Source organism: Dermacentor andersoni, chromosome 11 (genome assembly GCF_023375885.2).
Source record: "Dermacentor andersoni chromosome 11, qqDerAnde1_hic_scaffold, whole genome shotgun sequence".
Lineage (NCBI taxonomy): Eukaryota > Metazoa > Arthropoda > Arachnida > Ixodida > Ixodidae > Dermacentor > Dermacentor andersoni.
In genome coordinates this window covers 97,874,652-97,889,187 of record NC_092824.1, presented here as the reverse complement: position 1 = coordinate 97,889,187, position 14,536 = coordinate 97,874,652, and the positions used below count along the sequence as shown (strand labels likewise).

The window sequence follows — 14,536 nt, the reverse complement described above, 5'->3', positions numbered from 1 at the left end:
AGTGGCCAACTTATTTACAGCGACGGTAGTGCAGGGTACGTCATCCCGCTTTCGCTTCGTTTGACGCGCGTGGCATCACGTTTACCGTTACCGTGTTTCCTTGGCAGAACGAGTCGCCAGAACATAGAACCGTTTGCCTCACCGGGCACGCGACGAGGGAGAAATAGTGCCGTTGTCTTGTCATCTTCGAGCCGTCGTCGTGCCGTCATCGTCTTGGTCGGCGTTGTCGTCACCGCCGTGACGTCGTCATGTCTCCATTGTTGTCTGGCCCGTGTAGCAGATCTAAGTAAGCGTGACGTCACGCGATCCTGCATGGTATTCGCTTAACCCATTACGCCGGAGTCTCTTCGCATCTGCAATAAATGTTCATACTCTGACTGATAGGCCCGGTGACAAGGTAGCAGCGGTGGGTCATGCGCAGATCATGCAAGCTCGCGTGATTTCACGCTCACTCAGCCCTGCTACAAGGCTAACCTCTCCAGATACCATTAAACTTTCTCAATGAGCCAACGCTGTTTTAGGTGCCAGTTTAAAGCTTCTATTAAAACATCCTCTAGAGTTAACTTGTTTCAGTTTTGCGTTACGAAATCACTCACAAACTCGCTCACGAAGTCCGCCGTCGACACTGAAGCGGCTGTTACCGAACTTCTTGCCGGCCCCGCGGCTACCCACTGCCGACATCGAGTTCCATATTGACCGCGCAAGGGTTGAGGGGAATCCTCTTCCGCATTGCCTGGCACGGCTTCACTTGCAGTGAAACGGAGAGCCTCGCCGTGAGCTTTGCCGGCCTCTTTAGCATTCGATTCCCGTTCGCGGCACGTCTGTAAAGCCTCCCGCCGTAATGCATCTCGGAGGACCCCCCTCGACGTTGTTGACGATCCCTGGGTGTTCCGCGGATCGCGCGCTTTCGTCCAACGCCGGACGTTGCAGGGCGCCGGTGTCGCGCTGGAACGAGTTATTTGCCTTTCGCGTTGCGCGCTTTGCACGCGCCGGTCGGAGCTTGCCGGCTTAGGCTTAGTCGCGTTGCCATAATTAGCTTATAATACAGGAGGCGCTTATGCTAATACAAGTGCGCGCGAGCGATTATGGCCGCTCATAGATGCATGCAGGGGCGGCGCCGGCACCAAAAGTGCTGGTTAGGGGCCATTGCGGGGCCATTTTCACTGATGGTCAGTGCAGATATAGCGGCGACCCAGTGTATGGTCGGTGCTAATGCGTCCGGAAGTGGGGCTACGGGGCATTATCCACTTGCAGAGCTAATGGGTGATTTTCCTGCTCCTCGCAGAAGCGCCGTTCACTTTCGTCTTTACTTCTTTGCTTGCCGACCAAACCTGACTATACGTCGTATAGCAGCGCGAGCGCAGCGGGGATGCACTCTGTCGCCGACAGCGGGGTCGGCGACGCCTGGACGATACGAAATGGGAAAGGCGGGGCGGGCGCATTAGGTTGTGGTGAGAGAGGTTCCTCCCCGGTACAACCAGCGATCAGTCTTCTTTCAGGTCATTTGCTAGCGTCCGTATTTGTCCCGCCAGAGCGTGTATAACGGGATGGATACGGCAGGCAATTAAAAAAAATACTTAAATATAGCACGAAGTGGAAAGAGGGGTGTTGAATTAAAGACAAGGAGTTTGTTTAACCAGGTCTGAGCCCGTGGTGTCTACCCTACACCGGGGAAGGAGGAGAAAATGCGAGAAGACAAAGATAGGGGCCAGATAGGACAGAGATAAAGTTCGCTGGAGACGCACAAGAACTGGAATGCTCATTATTTCGTCACAGACGGTTACACTCGACGGTTCTCTTCAGGAACTGCAACAGTTCTGTTGTGGCTTTCATGGTTACTGCGCTTCCTAAGGATCGCTAGGCGCCCACCATTAGGTGGTATTTCTGGAGTTCTCTTTTCTTTTCCTATAATTTTCAAGCTAGACTAGCCTAAAGTTATGCTAAAGGGGAATATTAAGTTAATCTTGATTGGTACGTTACGACTTTGGGAGAATTGAAATGCACTGTAATGTAATGGGTAATTGTAATGCATGTAATGGGGTGTTGCGATTCTGGAACACCCATCTTACTGGGCGCGAAGGCACGAAAAGACGCAAGAGCGAAGTACTGGTGGCGACACCACATTGAAGTTTCCGCACTAACTCCACGTGAATTCATGAATTTGGACAGACAAGATTTACATTGTATTCTAAATGGACCAAAAAGTTAACTTAGCAGGTTTTTCGTATCCGCGCTTCTGCGGCTGCTATTCGAGATGCAAGAGCTTCGCCTTCGGGACGTCATGCCGACGGTAAAAATTAATTCAGTGTAACGTCACACTGACGATAATCCGTTGCGTCAGAGTGACGTAACGCCTTCGTGCTTTTGGGCACGTAATTAAAGAGGCGGGATTCGTGATGTCACAACATCGCCATTAATAATCCATGACGTCACATTGACGCAAATGCGCCACGGTTAGGGCGCGGAATACAAGAAGGGAGGAGTTTCCCCATCGTTTTCTCTACTGCTAACCAACCTTTTCCGTCAAGTGAATAACGCAACCAGAGTCTTTGAAGAACATTTCACTTGTCTAAAGTGATGTAGTGTTAATAATTGCTGTCCTTCTAAGCGTGTGCACTGCTAGTCTGGTCTGCGCTCGCGTACTGAGCAAGTTTGCGTCTGGCCTCTTCAGTTAGGCGACGAACGGAAGACCAGGTCGAGACGAGAGGAAAGAAAGTCGCATGCAGAGAAGCCCACGGTGGGAAACGAGCTAATCCTCGCCGCTTAAGGCGAGGCGATCCGCGAATGAGAGGGGTGCGGTGCAGCGCATCGCGGGGCGGCGCTAATTACACAGCGCGCGTCGCGGTCAGGCCGAGGCGGGAGAGAGAGAGAGAGAAAGGCAAATTACATAGCGGCGAACTTCGGGCGAAATCTTGTCCCTTCCTTTCGGGTCGTTCTTCACCGTCGCCGTATACAGTCGCCCAAGAAGGGGCGAGCGAAATTTGGGCCCTTTATAGGGGGGTAGGGTCTCGTTACCGTTCTCGAGGAGCCACCATTGCCGGCTCCCTTTGCTTTGGAACGAACACTCGCTGTTTGAAACGGGAGGCGACCGGCTGGGTTTGCGCACCGTTCTGCTGTTAGCGATGATCGCGCGCGGAACGCAGTTAAAACGGCATCGAGAGCTAATTGTGTGCAGTTGGGGCCCTGACTGAGCTTACTCTTACGCTCAGGAGAGTATAGTCTCCAGCATGGAAACCTTTTCAATAGCACTATCGCCGATCCCAATAGGAACAGGAGCACTAATTGAGAAATTAGACCTTTGAAGTGTGCTCGGCGTAAAAATATGGAACACAAGAATTCGCGGGCTCGATAAAATGAGCCATTAACGCAGATAGCTCGACGAATGCGTCTTTACATCTTGCAGAAAGAGTATGGCAAGCCAGAAGTTGGATGTTTGAGCCTCTGTATCGGTTCCGGTTGTTAAAGATGCGGTCCACCTAATATTAAGCTTGTGAACTGTGAATATAATCCCTAAGGTGGACGATTCAAGACGGCGCACCACTCGGTCGTGAAGTAGTCAAGCAGGATATTTAGGCTATCTTTAGATTTCTCATGACAGTAGCCGAAACTGTAAACTTAAAGGGGCACCAACGGGCAATGCTAGATCAGTTTATACGCGCAAAAGCACCTTTTCAAAATGGTATTCAAGATAATCTGCCGTGAAAACAATGACTGTCATAGAATGAAATGAAGGCGAAGCTTGCCTTTAAGTAATTTCGCGCAGAAGCATCATCGCTTGTGCACTTCACTGTAACGTCACGAATTGCAATGTATATTTTCGCATATTTGAACCCTTTTTCTCACAGGAAAGTTGTCGGAACTTGCTTAGTTCTGCCTTTGATTTATTGCTGGGATGTGACGTATTGTTCCCGTACCGATAAGCAATTAACTAGATTCCCAGCAGACGCTGTCAAAATTCATGACGTCATGGCGTGCCGGTGCGGAAGCTTGAGGGCGGCTTCGCCACCAGTCCATCGTTGTTTGCGTATTCTCTGCCTTACCGAGCATTGCTTTCGCGGTAACAATGACCGCTGTGCATATTGCAGAAGCAAAACTTACTAACACAACCTAACTGACTTTACTCTTTGGTGTCCCTTGAAGAAGGACCGGAGTGGTGACGAGTTGGCGCACTTGTAAAAGCTTTCGCCTTCCCGAGTGGACCGCACACACAGCCCCACCGCGGCTGCTGCACAGAAAAGCGGATTGCCGACACGGCGAACGCGTGCTTCGAAATGTTCGCACGGGTATTAGCCTGCCGCGCGCGAACACACGCTCGTTTTCTTCTTGCGTGCTCTTCCTGTCGCCGTACCCTGCGCTCGAGTGGGGTTCTGTTGGTGCCGCACCCTCCTCATATGTTCAGGCACATACAGACTTCCGGTATAGTAAATGCAGCGGCCATTTTCCTTTCCTGTGAGGAGCGTGACGCCGTTGAGAGAATGCCTGAGCGAAAGCACCTTCCTATATGAGGAAAGCAGGAAGCCTTGCTTCAGCACGCACCGAGAGTGTCGTATAAAGCTCCTGGTTGGGGCTATAGAGGCTAGAAGTTAGGCAGTGGGGTTAGCATTCTGCGTTTCCATGCTACTTGAGCGCTATAGCTTGGTTGGCTGATGATTCCAAGAATTCGGGAGGCTTGAACACCTGATGTTTTTCTGGTTGATTCAGTGTTGTTTCTGCTTAAGCTTAAAATGTAGCTTGTCCGGAGGTCGGATTCATTAAAGCTTTTCGTTCGTAAGCGCGTTAGCTGGCCGCTTTGGCTAGTATTATGCTCCAGCGTCATAACTGGCTGGAATGTTCTCTTGCAGACAATTCTAGCGTAATAACTGTTTGCGAATGCGGGCTCAGGTTGTTAGCAAGTGTAGGATATTCTCACTCGACCTTCTTACTCTGTGTGCGTGGTTGTCACTGACTGTATTAAGATGGCGGCGCTTGTTGGACGATAACGCGGAACTATCCACCCTATGGAACATGCTCGTAGAGAGTCAGTCATCTGGTTCCGTATTCACAAAAAGCTCTCACGCCAGGATTTCTTGTAAGTGCACCTTGCTGTCATTCCTAATGCTGCGCATATTATTAGCAAAGGTAGGCTGCCAATCGCAAAAGAAAAAAAACTTCTGAAGCAAAAGCTTTGTTAATGCAGATTCGGATTATTCGTGATTGCTGTTTATTTCAGTCGTCCGTACCGCACACGCATGAATTAGATTAGATGCCCCAGCTGACCCATTCGTCCTTATAAATATTAAAGTACTACCTTTGATCTACATCTTCTGTTCAAGGCTGACTCTTTCGTGTGAGTGTGTCGTACCTTGGAGAGAAGAAAAAAAACCCCTTTCAAATCACGCTGTTTGTCATCACCGGCGCTGTAACTTGTAAACTAAGCACATGCAGGGCGTGATGCGCTTCATTTTGTTCTGCTTAAATGACAAACCGATAGCCACGTTGGCGCTCTCTGTGCCAGAAACAGGTAAACGCACAACTACCATGTTCGCGCAGGCTATCAATCCTGTAAACCGATCCTTACCCGTAAAAAGAATGACAATATCAAAAGAAGAGAATGTATAGCCTCACCAATGCGAGACTACTCGGAAGAAGAAAAAAAGTGAAGATAAGGAAATGTCGACAAGCCAATACCTGCGGCAGTACAGAACACGTTGCAGCAACAGCAACGCGGTCTGGAATGGATGCAAGCTTCGAAGGGACCGGACCCTCATCCTCGCGTTGTTGTCCGTTCTATAACGTATCGCTGCGAGGAAGGATGCGACGGTCTCGCTCGCTGAGCGCAGATAACGAGTTTCCGAAAAGTATAAGCAGGTGAGGAAAAAAAAAAACTGGTTCGATGGGTTCACTCTTACGAAGGGGCGGGCAGCGGCGCGCTTCGAGACCGATGATGCAGCGGTGCTGTTTTGCTCTTCGACCGAGGCAAAGGAAGAGCCACGGCGAGCGACCCAGTCACCCAGTCGAACTGACCCGAGCACGGCGTGCTGCGGCGTCTTCTGCCGGCGTACGTTCTCTCTCTCTCTCTCTCAAACGAATAATAATAATAAGAGAGGAGGAACAGTTCTGAGAAAGCCTGGAAGATGGCGAGAGTGAGAGACGGACGCCGACTGCCTCCGTAGCCCCGCGCTGCGTGCGGGTCACCATCAGCCCATCCGCCGCCTTTTCAGCACGCCGCGAGTCTCGGAAGCTGTAATCTCCGGTCTCTCTTCCTCCTCTCGGAGTGGGGCTGCCATTCCCGCAGTACCGTGCAGTACGCTGTAAGCTGCGACTTGGCTCGGCCAATCGCTAGAAACGCGCGTATAAAGGGACGATTTTGCATTTTTATCCCTTCGTATAGACTGCCACCATGAAAATGATGCACCCGCTAACAGTTCACAGTGATACAAGCTGTATGGGCCATCTAGTTATCCTGTTCCCTTTGTTACCGACATCACGTTCGTGCTTTTAAACCACCTTCTTGTTCCCTTAGCCGGACAAGTCGCACGAAGTGAAAAAAAAAACATTATTTTAGCCCGCTCAACGTTTCACCCTGAGACCGCGCGATGCGTGAATCCTTTTGCCGTCAACGTGCTGTCTTCGTCGTTGCCACCGCAGTCGTGTCGCCGTCGTGCCACCATCGCCTCTCGTTCGTTCTACCATTATCATCGCTTTCGCCATCACATTCATCGTTGTTTTCGTAGTTTCCTCATCATCATCGTGACTATCATCGCTGTCGTCAGGCGGCGCCAGCTATACCACTGTTTTGCATGGCATTAATTCGAGTGATTGTGGACAATTCTTTAATCGCTTGTAATTACTTTATGATTCCGGGTCTGCAGAACTCGTATACGGTGACATCGCCACTATCAAACTTACCTTAAACGGTCCACTACGCCAATACTGTAATTCTGTTTTCGATTCTGAGAAGGAACTACGGCCCCAGAAACGACAACATGTACGGACAACCGCGCAACGAACACTGGTTCGCGCTTTTCCCCGTCTAATTTCTCTCGGGCTAGTTTCTGGCGCACTAGTTCCTCTACCAGACACGTTGAACCAACTAAGTAAACAACACTTATTAGACTGCCGTTCCGTCTCAGCATGCCAACGGACATAGTGACGTTTTTCCGCTTGCGGTAAGATCTTCTGCGCTGTCGCCAATGCGCATTGTACGTCACAGCGCGCACATCCGTTCCCACGCGTCGTCTGGTGTAGAGAACGGCGGCCAGACGGCGCCGTTGATGGGCAGGGCACTCGAATGTCACTCGCTCGCGTACTCGAATGTAATGCGCCAGGCGTGACATTCGAGTGCACTGGTGAGTTCTTCGACGAGTGCACGGGGCTTTCAGCTCCGACCGATATTCAACGTAGGCGCTTGTCCAAGACGCGACGCTGTTCCATCCGAGCACCAGTCACGCACCGCCGCCCCGACAACACTGCACGGCAGGGCAGCCCGGCGAAGGTCTGCACTGTGTGCGTGCCGGCGCGGCTAGCAGACGGCTTCAGCTCGTCCCGGGGTGCGTGCGCAATTGTTGTTGCCGCGGTTGTTATGGGTGTTCCGCTGTTAAGACGTCGTTGTATGCAGCGGCGCTGTACTCTTCTCCCGACACGGTCGTGCGGGCGTAAAAACGTGCGGCGGCACGCAGTAGGCCGGAAAGAACTGAATTTATGCGCGCGTGCCCTGTCAGCTAGCTCGGATGCTCCGGCGCGGATAGCCGGAAGCCTGCTGTTCCCTGTACCATGCCCCCTTGGCTTATACCAGTTAACCATACCTACCCACACCGTTACGCAGTGGTGCTTGACGCGACTTCCGCTGTTGTAGAGTAGGTGCCGCCTCTATTAAGTTGTAAGGGCGTTGTTTAGCGCTATAACCGTCATACCGGTGAAGTGGACTAAAACGTTTGCAAGGCGTAAGCGAAGCTTGAATGGCTACTGTCCTGTTTAACTGCTAACAACCAGTATTTACGCGAATTTTCTAACCTCATCCTGCCGCTATAAGCTCGAAGTCTGTATTTGCAACGCAGTATAGCATCGTAAGGCGGGCAGGTTGGAACGAATTCCTGTGGATCGGAACGCACTAAATACTGAGGAAAAAAATTCGCGAGACAAGCGCCTCTTTTTCTTCTAAGAGCGCTTCTCTCATCAACTTTTCTTCTGCACGCGAGAGGGACTCGTAAGTACAGGCACAGGCCAAACTTGCCGGCCGAGAATTCTCACGAACGAAAAGTTCTCAGATGCGGCCCGAGGGAGACGGCCACACGCAATTCTGGTTCAGCGTGTCTCCGAAACAATGTAACACTGACGTGCTGACTTGATGCAACACTGTAAGGTCGCGAGTTCTGCGTGGTCAATTATGTAGAAGCAAGTGAAAGAAAACAGCTCGGGGATGAAACGAGGGCGGAAGAGGAGGCACGAATCACAGAGTTTCATGCAATAATTACAAGAGGGAGCTGTGGCTCTACAATCGTTCAGCCACCATGGGAAGGACGGGTAGTGCACGGATTTGTCTGATATTCGTACTTGAGACTTCAGATGCTCTTGTGGCTTCGTTTATTACCCATTAGCTGCCTTCATTGGCCTAACTTTCAAAGCACTCTGTACCTCATTCTTTAAATGCAGAAGGCAATAATACTCTGCAAACACGCAGAATCCCTGCTAATTGCAGTGGTTCCGTATGTCCGTGCGACCGTGGCGTTATGGTTTCAATGTCGTGCTAGAGGTACTGTGTTCGAATGCCTTCGACAGACAGTTTTAGCGACGCTGATTTAATAAAAGCGCAGTAATTTCTTGAATGTGACCAGTTTGCAAAGTCACGAAGTAAAGCCAGAAGGACGGAGTTTAAGCAAATCCATGCACAACCCGTCATCACGCGATCATACCCATGCTGACTGAACCGCCCTGTTTGCAGCTGCCGTAGACACTAGCGCCACAGTTCCCCCTGGTGGCTGTGTGAAGCTCCATGGCACGAACAAATCGTACACAACGCTGTATATTAGCCTTCCTTTTTTTTTTATGCCGGAAGTGGAGCGTGTTTGCGGCGCGCGCGCATGCCAGATGAGACTCGTCTCGAGAAAATTTGCCGAAGAGGACGTAATTCCACGCCGCCGAGATGCAGGAAATGAGCGAACGTTTTCTTCCTTCTTCCTCAGCATTGTCTTGGCCGTCGTGTCTTTCTCTGTTAATCTGCGTGTGTGTGTGTGTGGGTGGGTGGGCGCCTTCTTTTCTTTGTTTTTAGTGCCTTTCTTTTTCTTTTTATATTCAGTTGTTTCACTGCTCCTCTCATCAGAATGGGCACGCCGTAATATTTTCGCGCACGGAACCGTGCGCTTCAAATGTCAGCTGCAGGTGAACCTGAGCTAAATTACAAGAGACGCCATGGCTAGTTGGCATTGCTAGAATATTGTCCAAATAGAAAAATAATTTAGAATGTCTATAGACGATCTGTAGACAGCGCATATTTTCTATAGACGTCTTTTCGACCTCCTTGCCTTCCTATGGACTTGTTCATTGGTCTATGCAATTTCCACATAGTGTCCGACGATGGCGGCATGAAAGAACGTCCATAGCTGGTCAAAATTAAGCCGGAATCCTCCACTACGGTGTACCTGATAGGCCAGTGTGCAGATTATGGTCGTTAAACGCCAGAATTTCATTATTTTTACTTATTTTTCTTTCTTTCGCTACAAATTAAGCCAACTGATACAATTAACAACATGCTGCAATATTCACCACAGCAGCACCGCCAGGAAGAGGATCGCGCTAGTCAAAAGAAAAAGAAAATGTGTAATTCACAAGTCAACACGTGAACACCGAACAGAGTCCTTACGCGTGATGTGTCATTCTCTCACGCTGTCATTTCCAGTGAACCCACGTCACCTACACGTGGCATGCATTAATCCGAATCACTCGTTATTAAATAAAATTTGTGGGTTCTTGCTCACTTTGATTTGCGTGTTCTTAATGTATGTGCTTGTATTGTACATGTATGGGGAAGCGCAGTCGAGGGCTGCAGAAAATTAGTTGAGGCGATGAAATGGCGCAACTCGCACGCGCAAGCTAGAATCAGCTAGCGCAAGATATGGGTAAATGGGGATCGCTGGGAGAGGCCTCGTCCTGCAGTGGGACATAAAAAAATAGGCTGATGATGATGATTGCATACTTGCTTCATATTTCGTCCTTGACCTGCTTGCTGCACTATTCAAGGCACAGCGCCACGTAAAAGACTCGGCCAGTTTCCGATAAAGATGTGTCCGTTGTATGGCTGTTGCAACTCGCAGTTCTCCCAGTTTCTGGTTCAAGCTTTCCTAGTTTTCGGGCTCTTCGAGACAAAATAGCTTTGTCGCAGCAGAACGACTGAGCGAGTCTTTTTTATCTTCTGTTTTATTTTCCCAGATGTCCCACCGACCGCACCATTATGGGTCCGCTGCACAAGGTCAACGACGACGGCAAGGTCCTGCACGCGCCCTTCGACGCCTTCAAGTTCCCAACCTCCGAGATTGTCCAGTTCAAGGCGCTGGTGACACCCTGCCTACCTACCTGCGAAGCGGTGAGCAAATCGGAGCGGCGAACGCAGCGAAAGGAAATCGCTTGAGCAGGGCTCGTCTTGGCCTGCGTGGTTGGCAAATGTACAGCTTCAAAGACTCGGCGTTGAAAGGGGGGCGAACACGTGAACGAGATAAAAAATAACGATTCTCGTTTCCAGTTTGCTCGCTTCTCTTTTCTCTTTCTTCATAGCCAAGTCTTTCAAGTTGGAATGCGTTTGAGTTAGAAAGAGCACTTGAGCACCGCATACGGCAAGGAGTCCAGGACACGAGCAAGTCACATGTGGGGCGCACCACAGGGCCATCTGCCAACTTTAAGAACCGAAACAATCCACGCGCTCTTGTTTTATTATGTTCAAAATTGAAATTCGTGCGCTGGGCAGGAAACATCGTACCTGTGTGTGTGTGTTCTTTTTTTTCTGTGTGATTGCCATTTTACAATGTTCAGCTGTTCGTCAGATAAAATTATAACTGGATAGAAAACAGCTAGGTCCTGCTTTGCGCAGCGAAACCTGAACCAAGTTACTCAGAGCAGAGTCGTAAACGGCCGCAAGCGCCGAAATGTTTTGTGGCATTAAGACTCGCGTTCACATAAACATTAGTCCTATATGTACAGTCGCTTACGTCAGCAAGGACGCACGCGAGTTCAAGGTGGGCTAGTTGTAAAGCAGAGCGAAACACGTGTATGAAGGGAACACGTGAGACACGTGACGTGACATGTGTTTTAGCCCTGCTTTGACATTCTTCATATCGATTAGATCAGTCCAAATTTCCATCATGTTCGAGATGGCCCTATAGCCAACGTTCCGACAAGAGGTCAGACTGATGGGCTTGTTGGTACTGCATTACTTGATGTGTATACAACAGGCGGGGTACGCAAGACGACAGAGAAGACGACTATACATGTCTGTGTATCCTCTATTGCCTTGTGTGCCCCGTTTGCGCTGCACATCACGTGATGAACAGACGTCTTCGTCGAAACGTTGGCTCTATATGAGTAATTTCTTGCTCGACCACTGTCGGTATAGTCAAGTCTCCACGTTCAAGCGAACCTCTATCTGTTTTGGAAGCAGTCTTTTGAAAACATATTATTACGATACGATCGACATACGCTGAAGCGACCAGTCACTACAAGAAAGACTACGAGGTGCCTCTGGGCTCTTGTCTTGTCCGAGGCGGTGCTATTGTTTCATAATGGTGTCGATACTCGAGACGCTGTTGAAAACAAGCATGTTGAAAGCATCGCGGAAGAGTTCTTTCGCCAGTTTGTCTGTGTCAGATCCCCAGCCTTTGCGGCAGAGAGTAAAGACGTATTGCATGTACAAAGCGTATGGTTATGTAGATGTCCGACACGGGTCGGAAGAGCCTTGTTCGCGGCAGCTGTTGTAATATAGACATGTCGTCAAAACCAATTTTCGTGATGACACGTCTGCTGAGTTCCCAGTTCTACCTTAGTCGCTTGCGCGCTTCGCACCGCCTACCGACTACATCATCCGCGCATGTACACGTGTTCGCGATTTCGCTCGTTCCGCCGTACATTTCGCAGGCGCGCGCGCGTCCTTTTGAACTTTTCATAATGCCGGCTTACGTTGAAGCTTAAGAGCGCGCTCGCGAACAAAAGGCCTCTTCTTCTTCTGGGCGTTCCAGGAAGCCGTTGTGCTCGCTTTATTACCGTTATTGTCAGTATTGTCTTCCGCTGTCAATCGCCCCCCCCCCCCCCTCTCCCCTCCTCATTCTCATTCTAAATGTCTCCGGACGTGCTCTGACCCGCTACACATTCTAAAAGCACAGCCGCGACCGCTGATGCCTCGGCCGGCGGTGCATTAGGACGGAAGACATTGTTTCAAGCCGCGGGCGATGCAGGTCAAGTTCGGCGCACAATGGGAAAACCGCGCTGCCTTGTCCGCGCGTGCCTTTTCAAAAGTGGCATACTAAGGCGAGCGCATCCCGGCTCTCGTCGCACTCGTCGTGTATGTAAGCGTATGCACGAGACGAAACTGGTTCTCCCGCCGCTAACAAGGACCACGCCGCTCTGCAAGCGCAGCGGACCTCCCGGTAATACGCATTGCGCAGCGCATCGTCGTCCGTGGCTTTGGGCAACGCTCCGTGGCAGGAAGTGACGCCGCGCGATGTCATACCAAGGTCACCGCGGCTAGATGACATTGCCGCATGCTACCGTGCGGAACGGGTCAGGCAGATGTATATACATACCTTGAAAGGTCGCAGTATGCGAAGTGTATGGCACTGCCTCGGCAAGAATGCAAAGGACAATGGAAACGTTTTTCATTGTTGCCTCAGTTGGGCCTCGCACTTGGGTTGTACCACGTATACGTTGGAACACTCGGCCACTTTTCGTTTCGACCTTCGTGAGCAGCACGCTTGGACTCGCCGAATGTAGAGCTGATGGTCCGCAAGCTTCTAGGAATGAGGCCAGTCTCTCCGATGAAGAGTTCAATCCCGGCCCCACTGCTCCAGAAGATGCGTGCCTCGAGAAATTACCGCGCGAAGCCCACGGATGCAAATTTAGTTGATTCGTCCTGCTTTCCACTCGCCCCCTGCGCGACGCGCTGGTCCAATTTCTCCCCTCGACTTCCTATTATGAAATACACCGAAGGTTGCCCGTGTGTAATGTGTGACTCCATGCACGTTCATCATTGTCTGAATCAGAGTATTCGGAGCGTAGATTTAATGACAGCAAGCTGAAGTGAAACGTCATAGACAGACAGACGGGACTTAATATATACTGTATAGTTGGAAGCCGTTCACCACTTGCTGCCGTTCATGCCCAAGAACGGGGGCGCGTGTCAGACAGAGCTTCCGTGATCGAACTGGGAGTTGCACGCGTTGGCATAGATGGACAATGAGAGACTCAATTCATGATTTCTTTTTGGTACGTAAGGGCTGTTTGCCATTGGTCAGCTGCTACTTTCGCTAATATTACGCCCAACGTCCCGGTGGACTGGCACGCGCAAGAACCACAGGCGGTGAAAATTAATCCAGAGTTAGCCCTCCGCTACGACATTCCTCACAGCCCTAGCCATGCTTTGGAAAACACAACTAGTGGGGCGAGTTGGTTGAGCATTGCGGGCGTGAAACCGGCTTAAGAGGAAGCTTTCGCTCGTATACGCTCCTCTCTCTCTCTCTCTCTCTCTCTCTCTCTCTCTCTCTCTCTCTCTCTCTCTCTCTCTCTCTCTCTCTCTCAAAAGAACAACAACATGAAAACGGAATTTTTTTTTCTCTGCAATTACTGCACCGAAATTGTTGTGGTTCGTTTCATTTAAAAGGAAAAAAAAAGTTTTAATCTAGTGACTGTAGGACTCGGACATCTTATGTAGGTGACCAACTCCTTAAATAAATATTCTTGTATAGTGCGAGATTCAAAAACAGAAAAAGAAAACATGAGAATGGAGAAATATCTTTCTCTGCAACCACTACACCGAAATTGTTGAAGATTGCTGCATTTAAAAGGGAGGAACAGTTTTAATCTAGTGACTGTAGGAATTAAATGTCTTATTTAGGCTACCAACTCCTTAAATAAATATTCTTGTACAGTGCAAGATTCAAAAAAGAAAAAAGAAGGAACTAGAAGTTTACAGCTCTCTAACACAGCAATTAAAAACGATGTTATAATTCTGTAAACTGCATCTAATTGCATCTAATTACACACCTAAAGCGACCAGTAATATGTGAGGACTTTTGCAAAACCCTTGTAAACATCGTAATCAATTCATGTAAGCTAAAAAGCATTATACCAAATTATTCTGCTTTAGGGGCTCTAATGGATGCAGTTCACAGAACTGCGATCTCTCTATCTTTCCAAAGCGACATCTCTTTTTCTCTCTCTCTCTTCGCTACACTTTGCAGTTTGTCAGTTTCTGGTCGTGTACTGGCACACTGTGACACTGAGTGTCACTAGGTACATTTAATGAAAACTATTGTGAAAACAATGAGCATGTACATTATATATATATATATATATATAT

General features: G+C 49.5%; 1 protein-coding gene across 2 annotated transcripts in view; it reads left to right on the top strand.

The window, feature by feature from the left end:
- LOC126538976 (uncharacterized) overlaps nucleotides 1-14,536 on the top strand; it is a 121,948-nt gene that overhangs the window by 93,991 nt on the left and 13,421 nt on the right. For both annotated transcript variants that reach the window (XM_050185662.3, XM_055075200.2), the window contains exon 9: nucleotides 10,405-10,558. In XM_050185662.3, coding sequence (XP_050041619.2) covers nucleotides 10,405-10,558 — 154 coding nt within the window. The remainder of the gene's footprint in view (nucleotides 1-10,404; nucleotides 10,559-14,536) is intronic.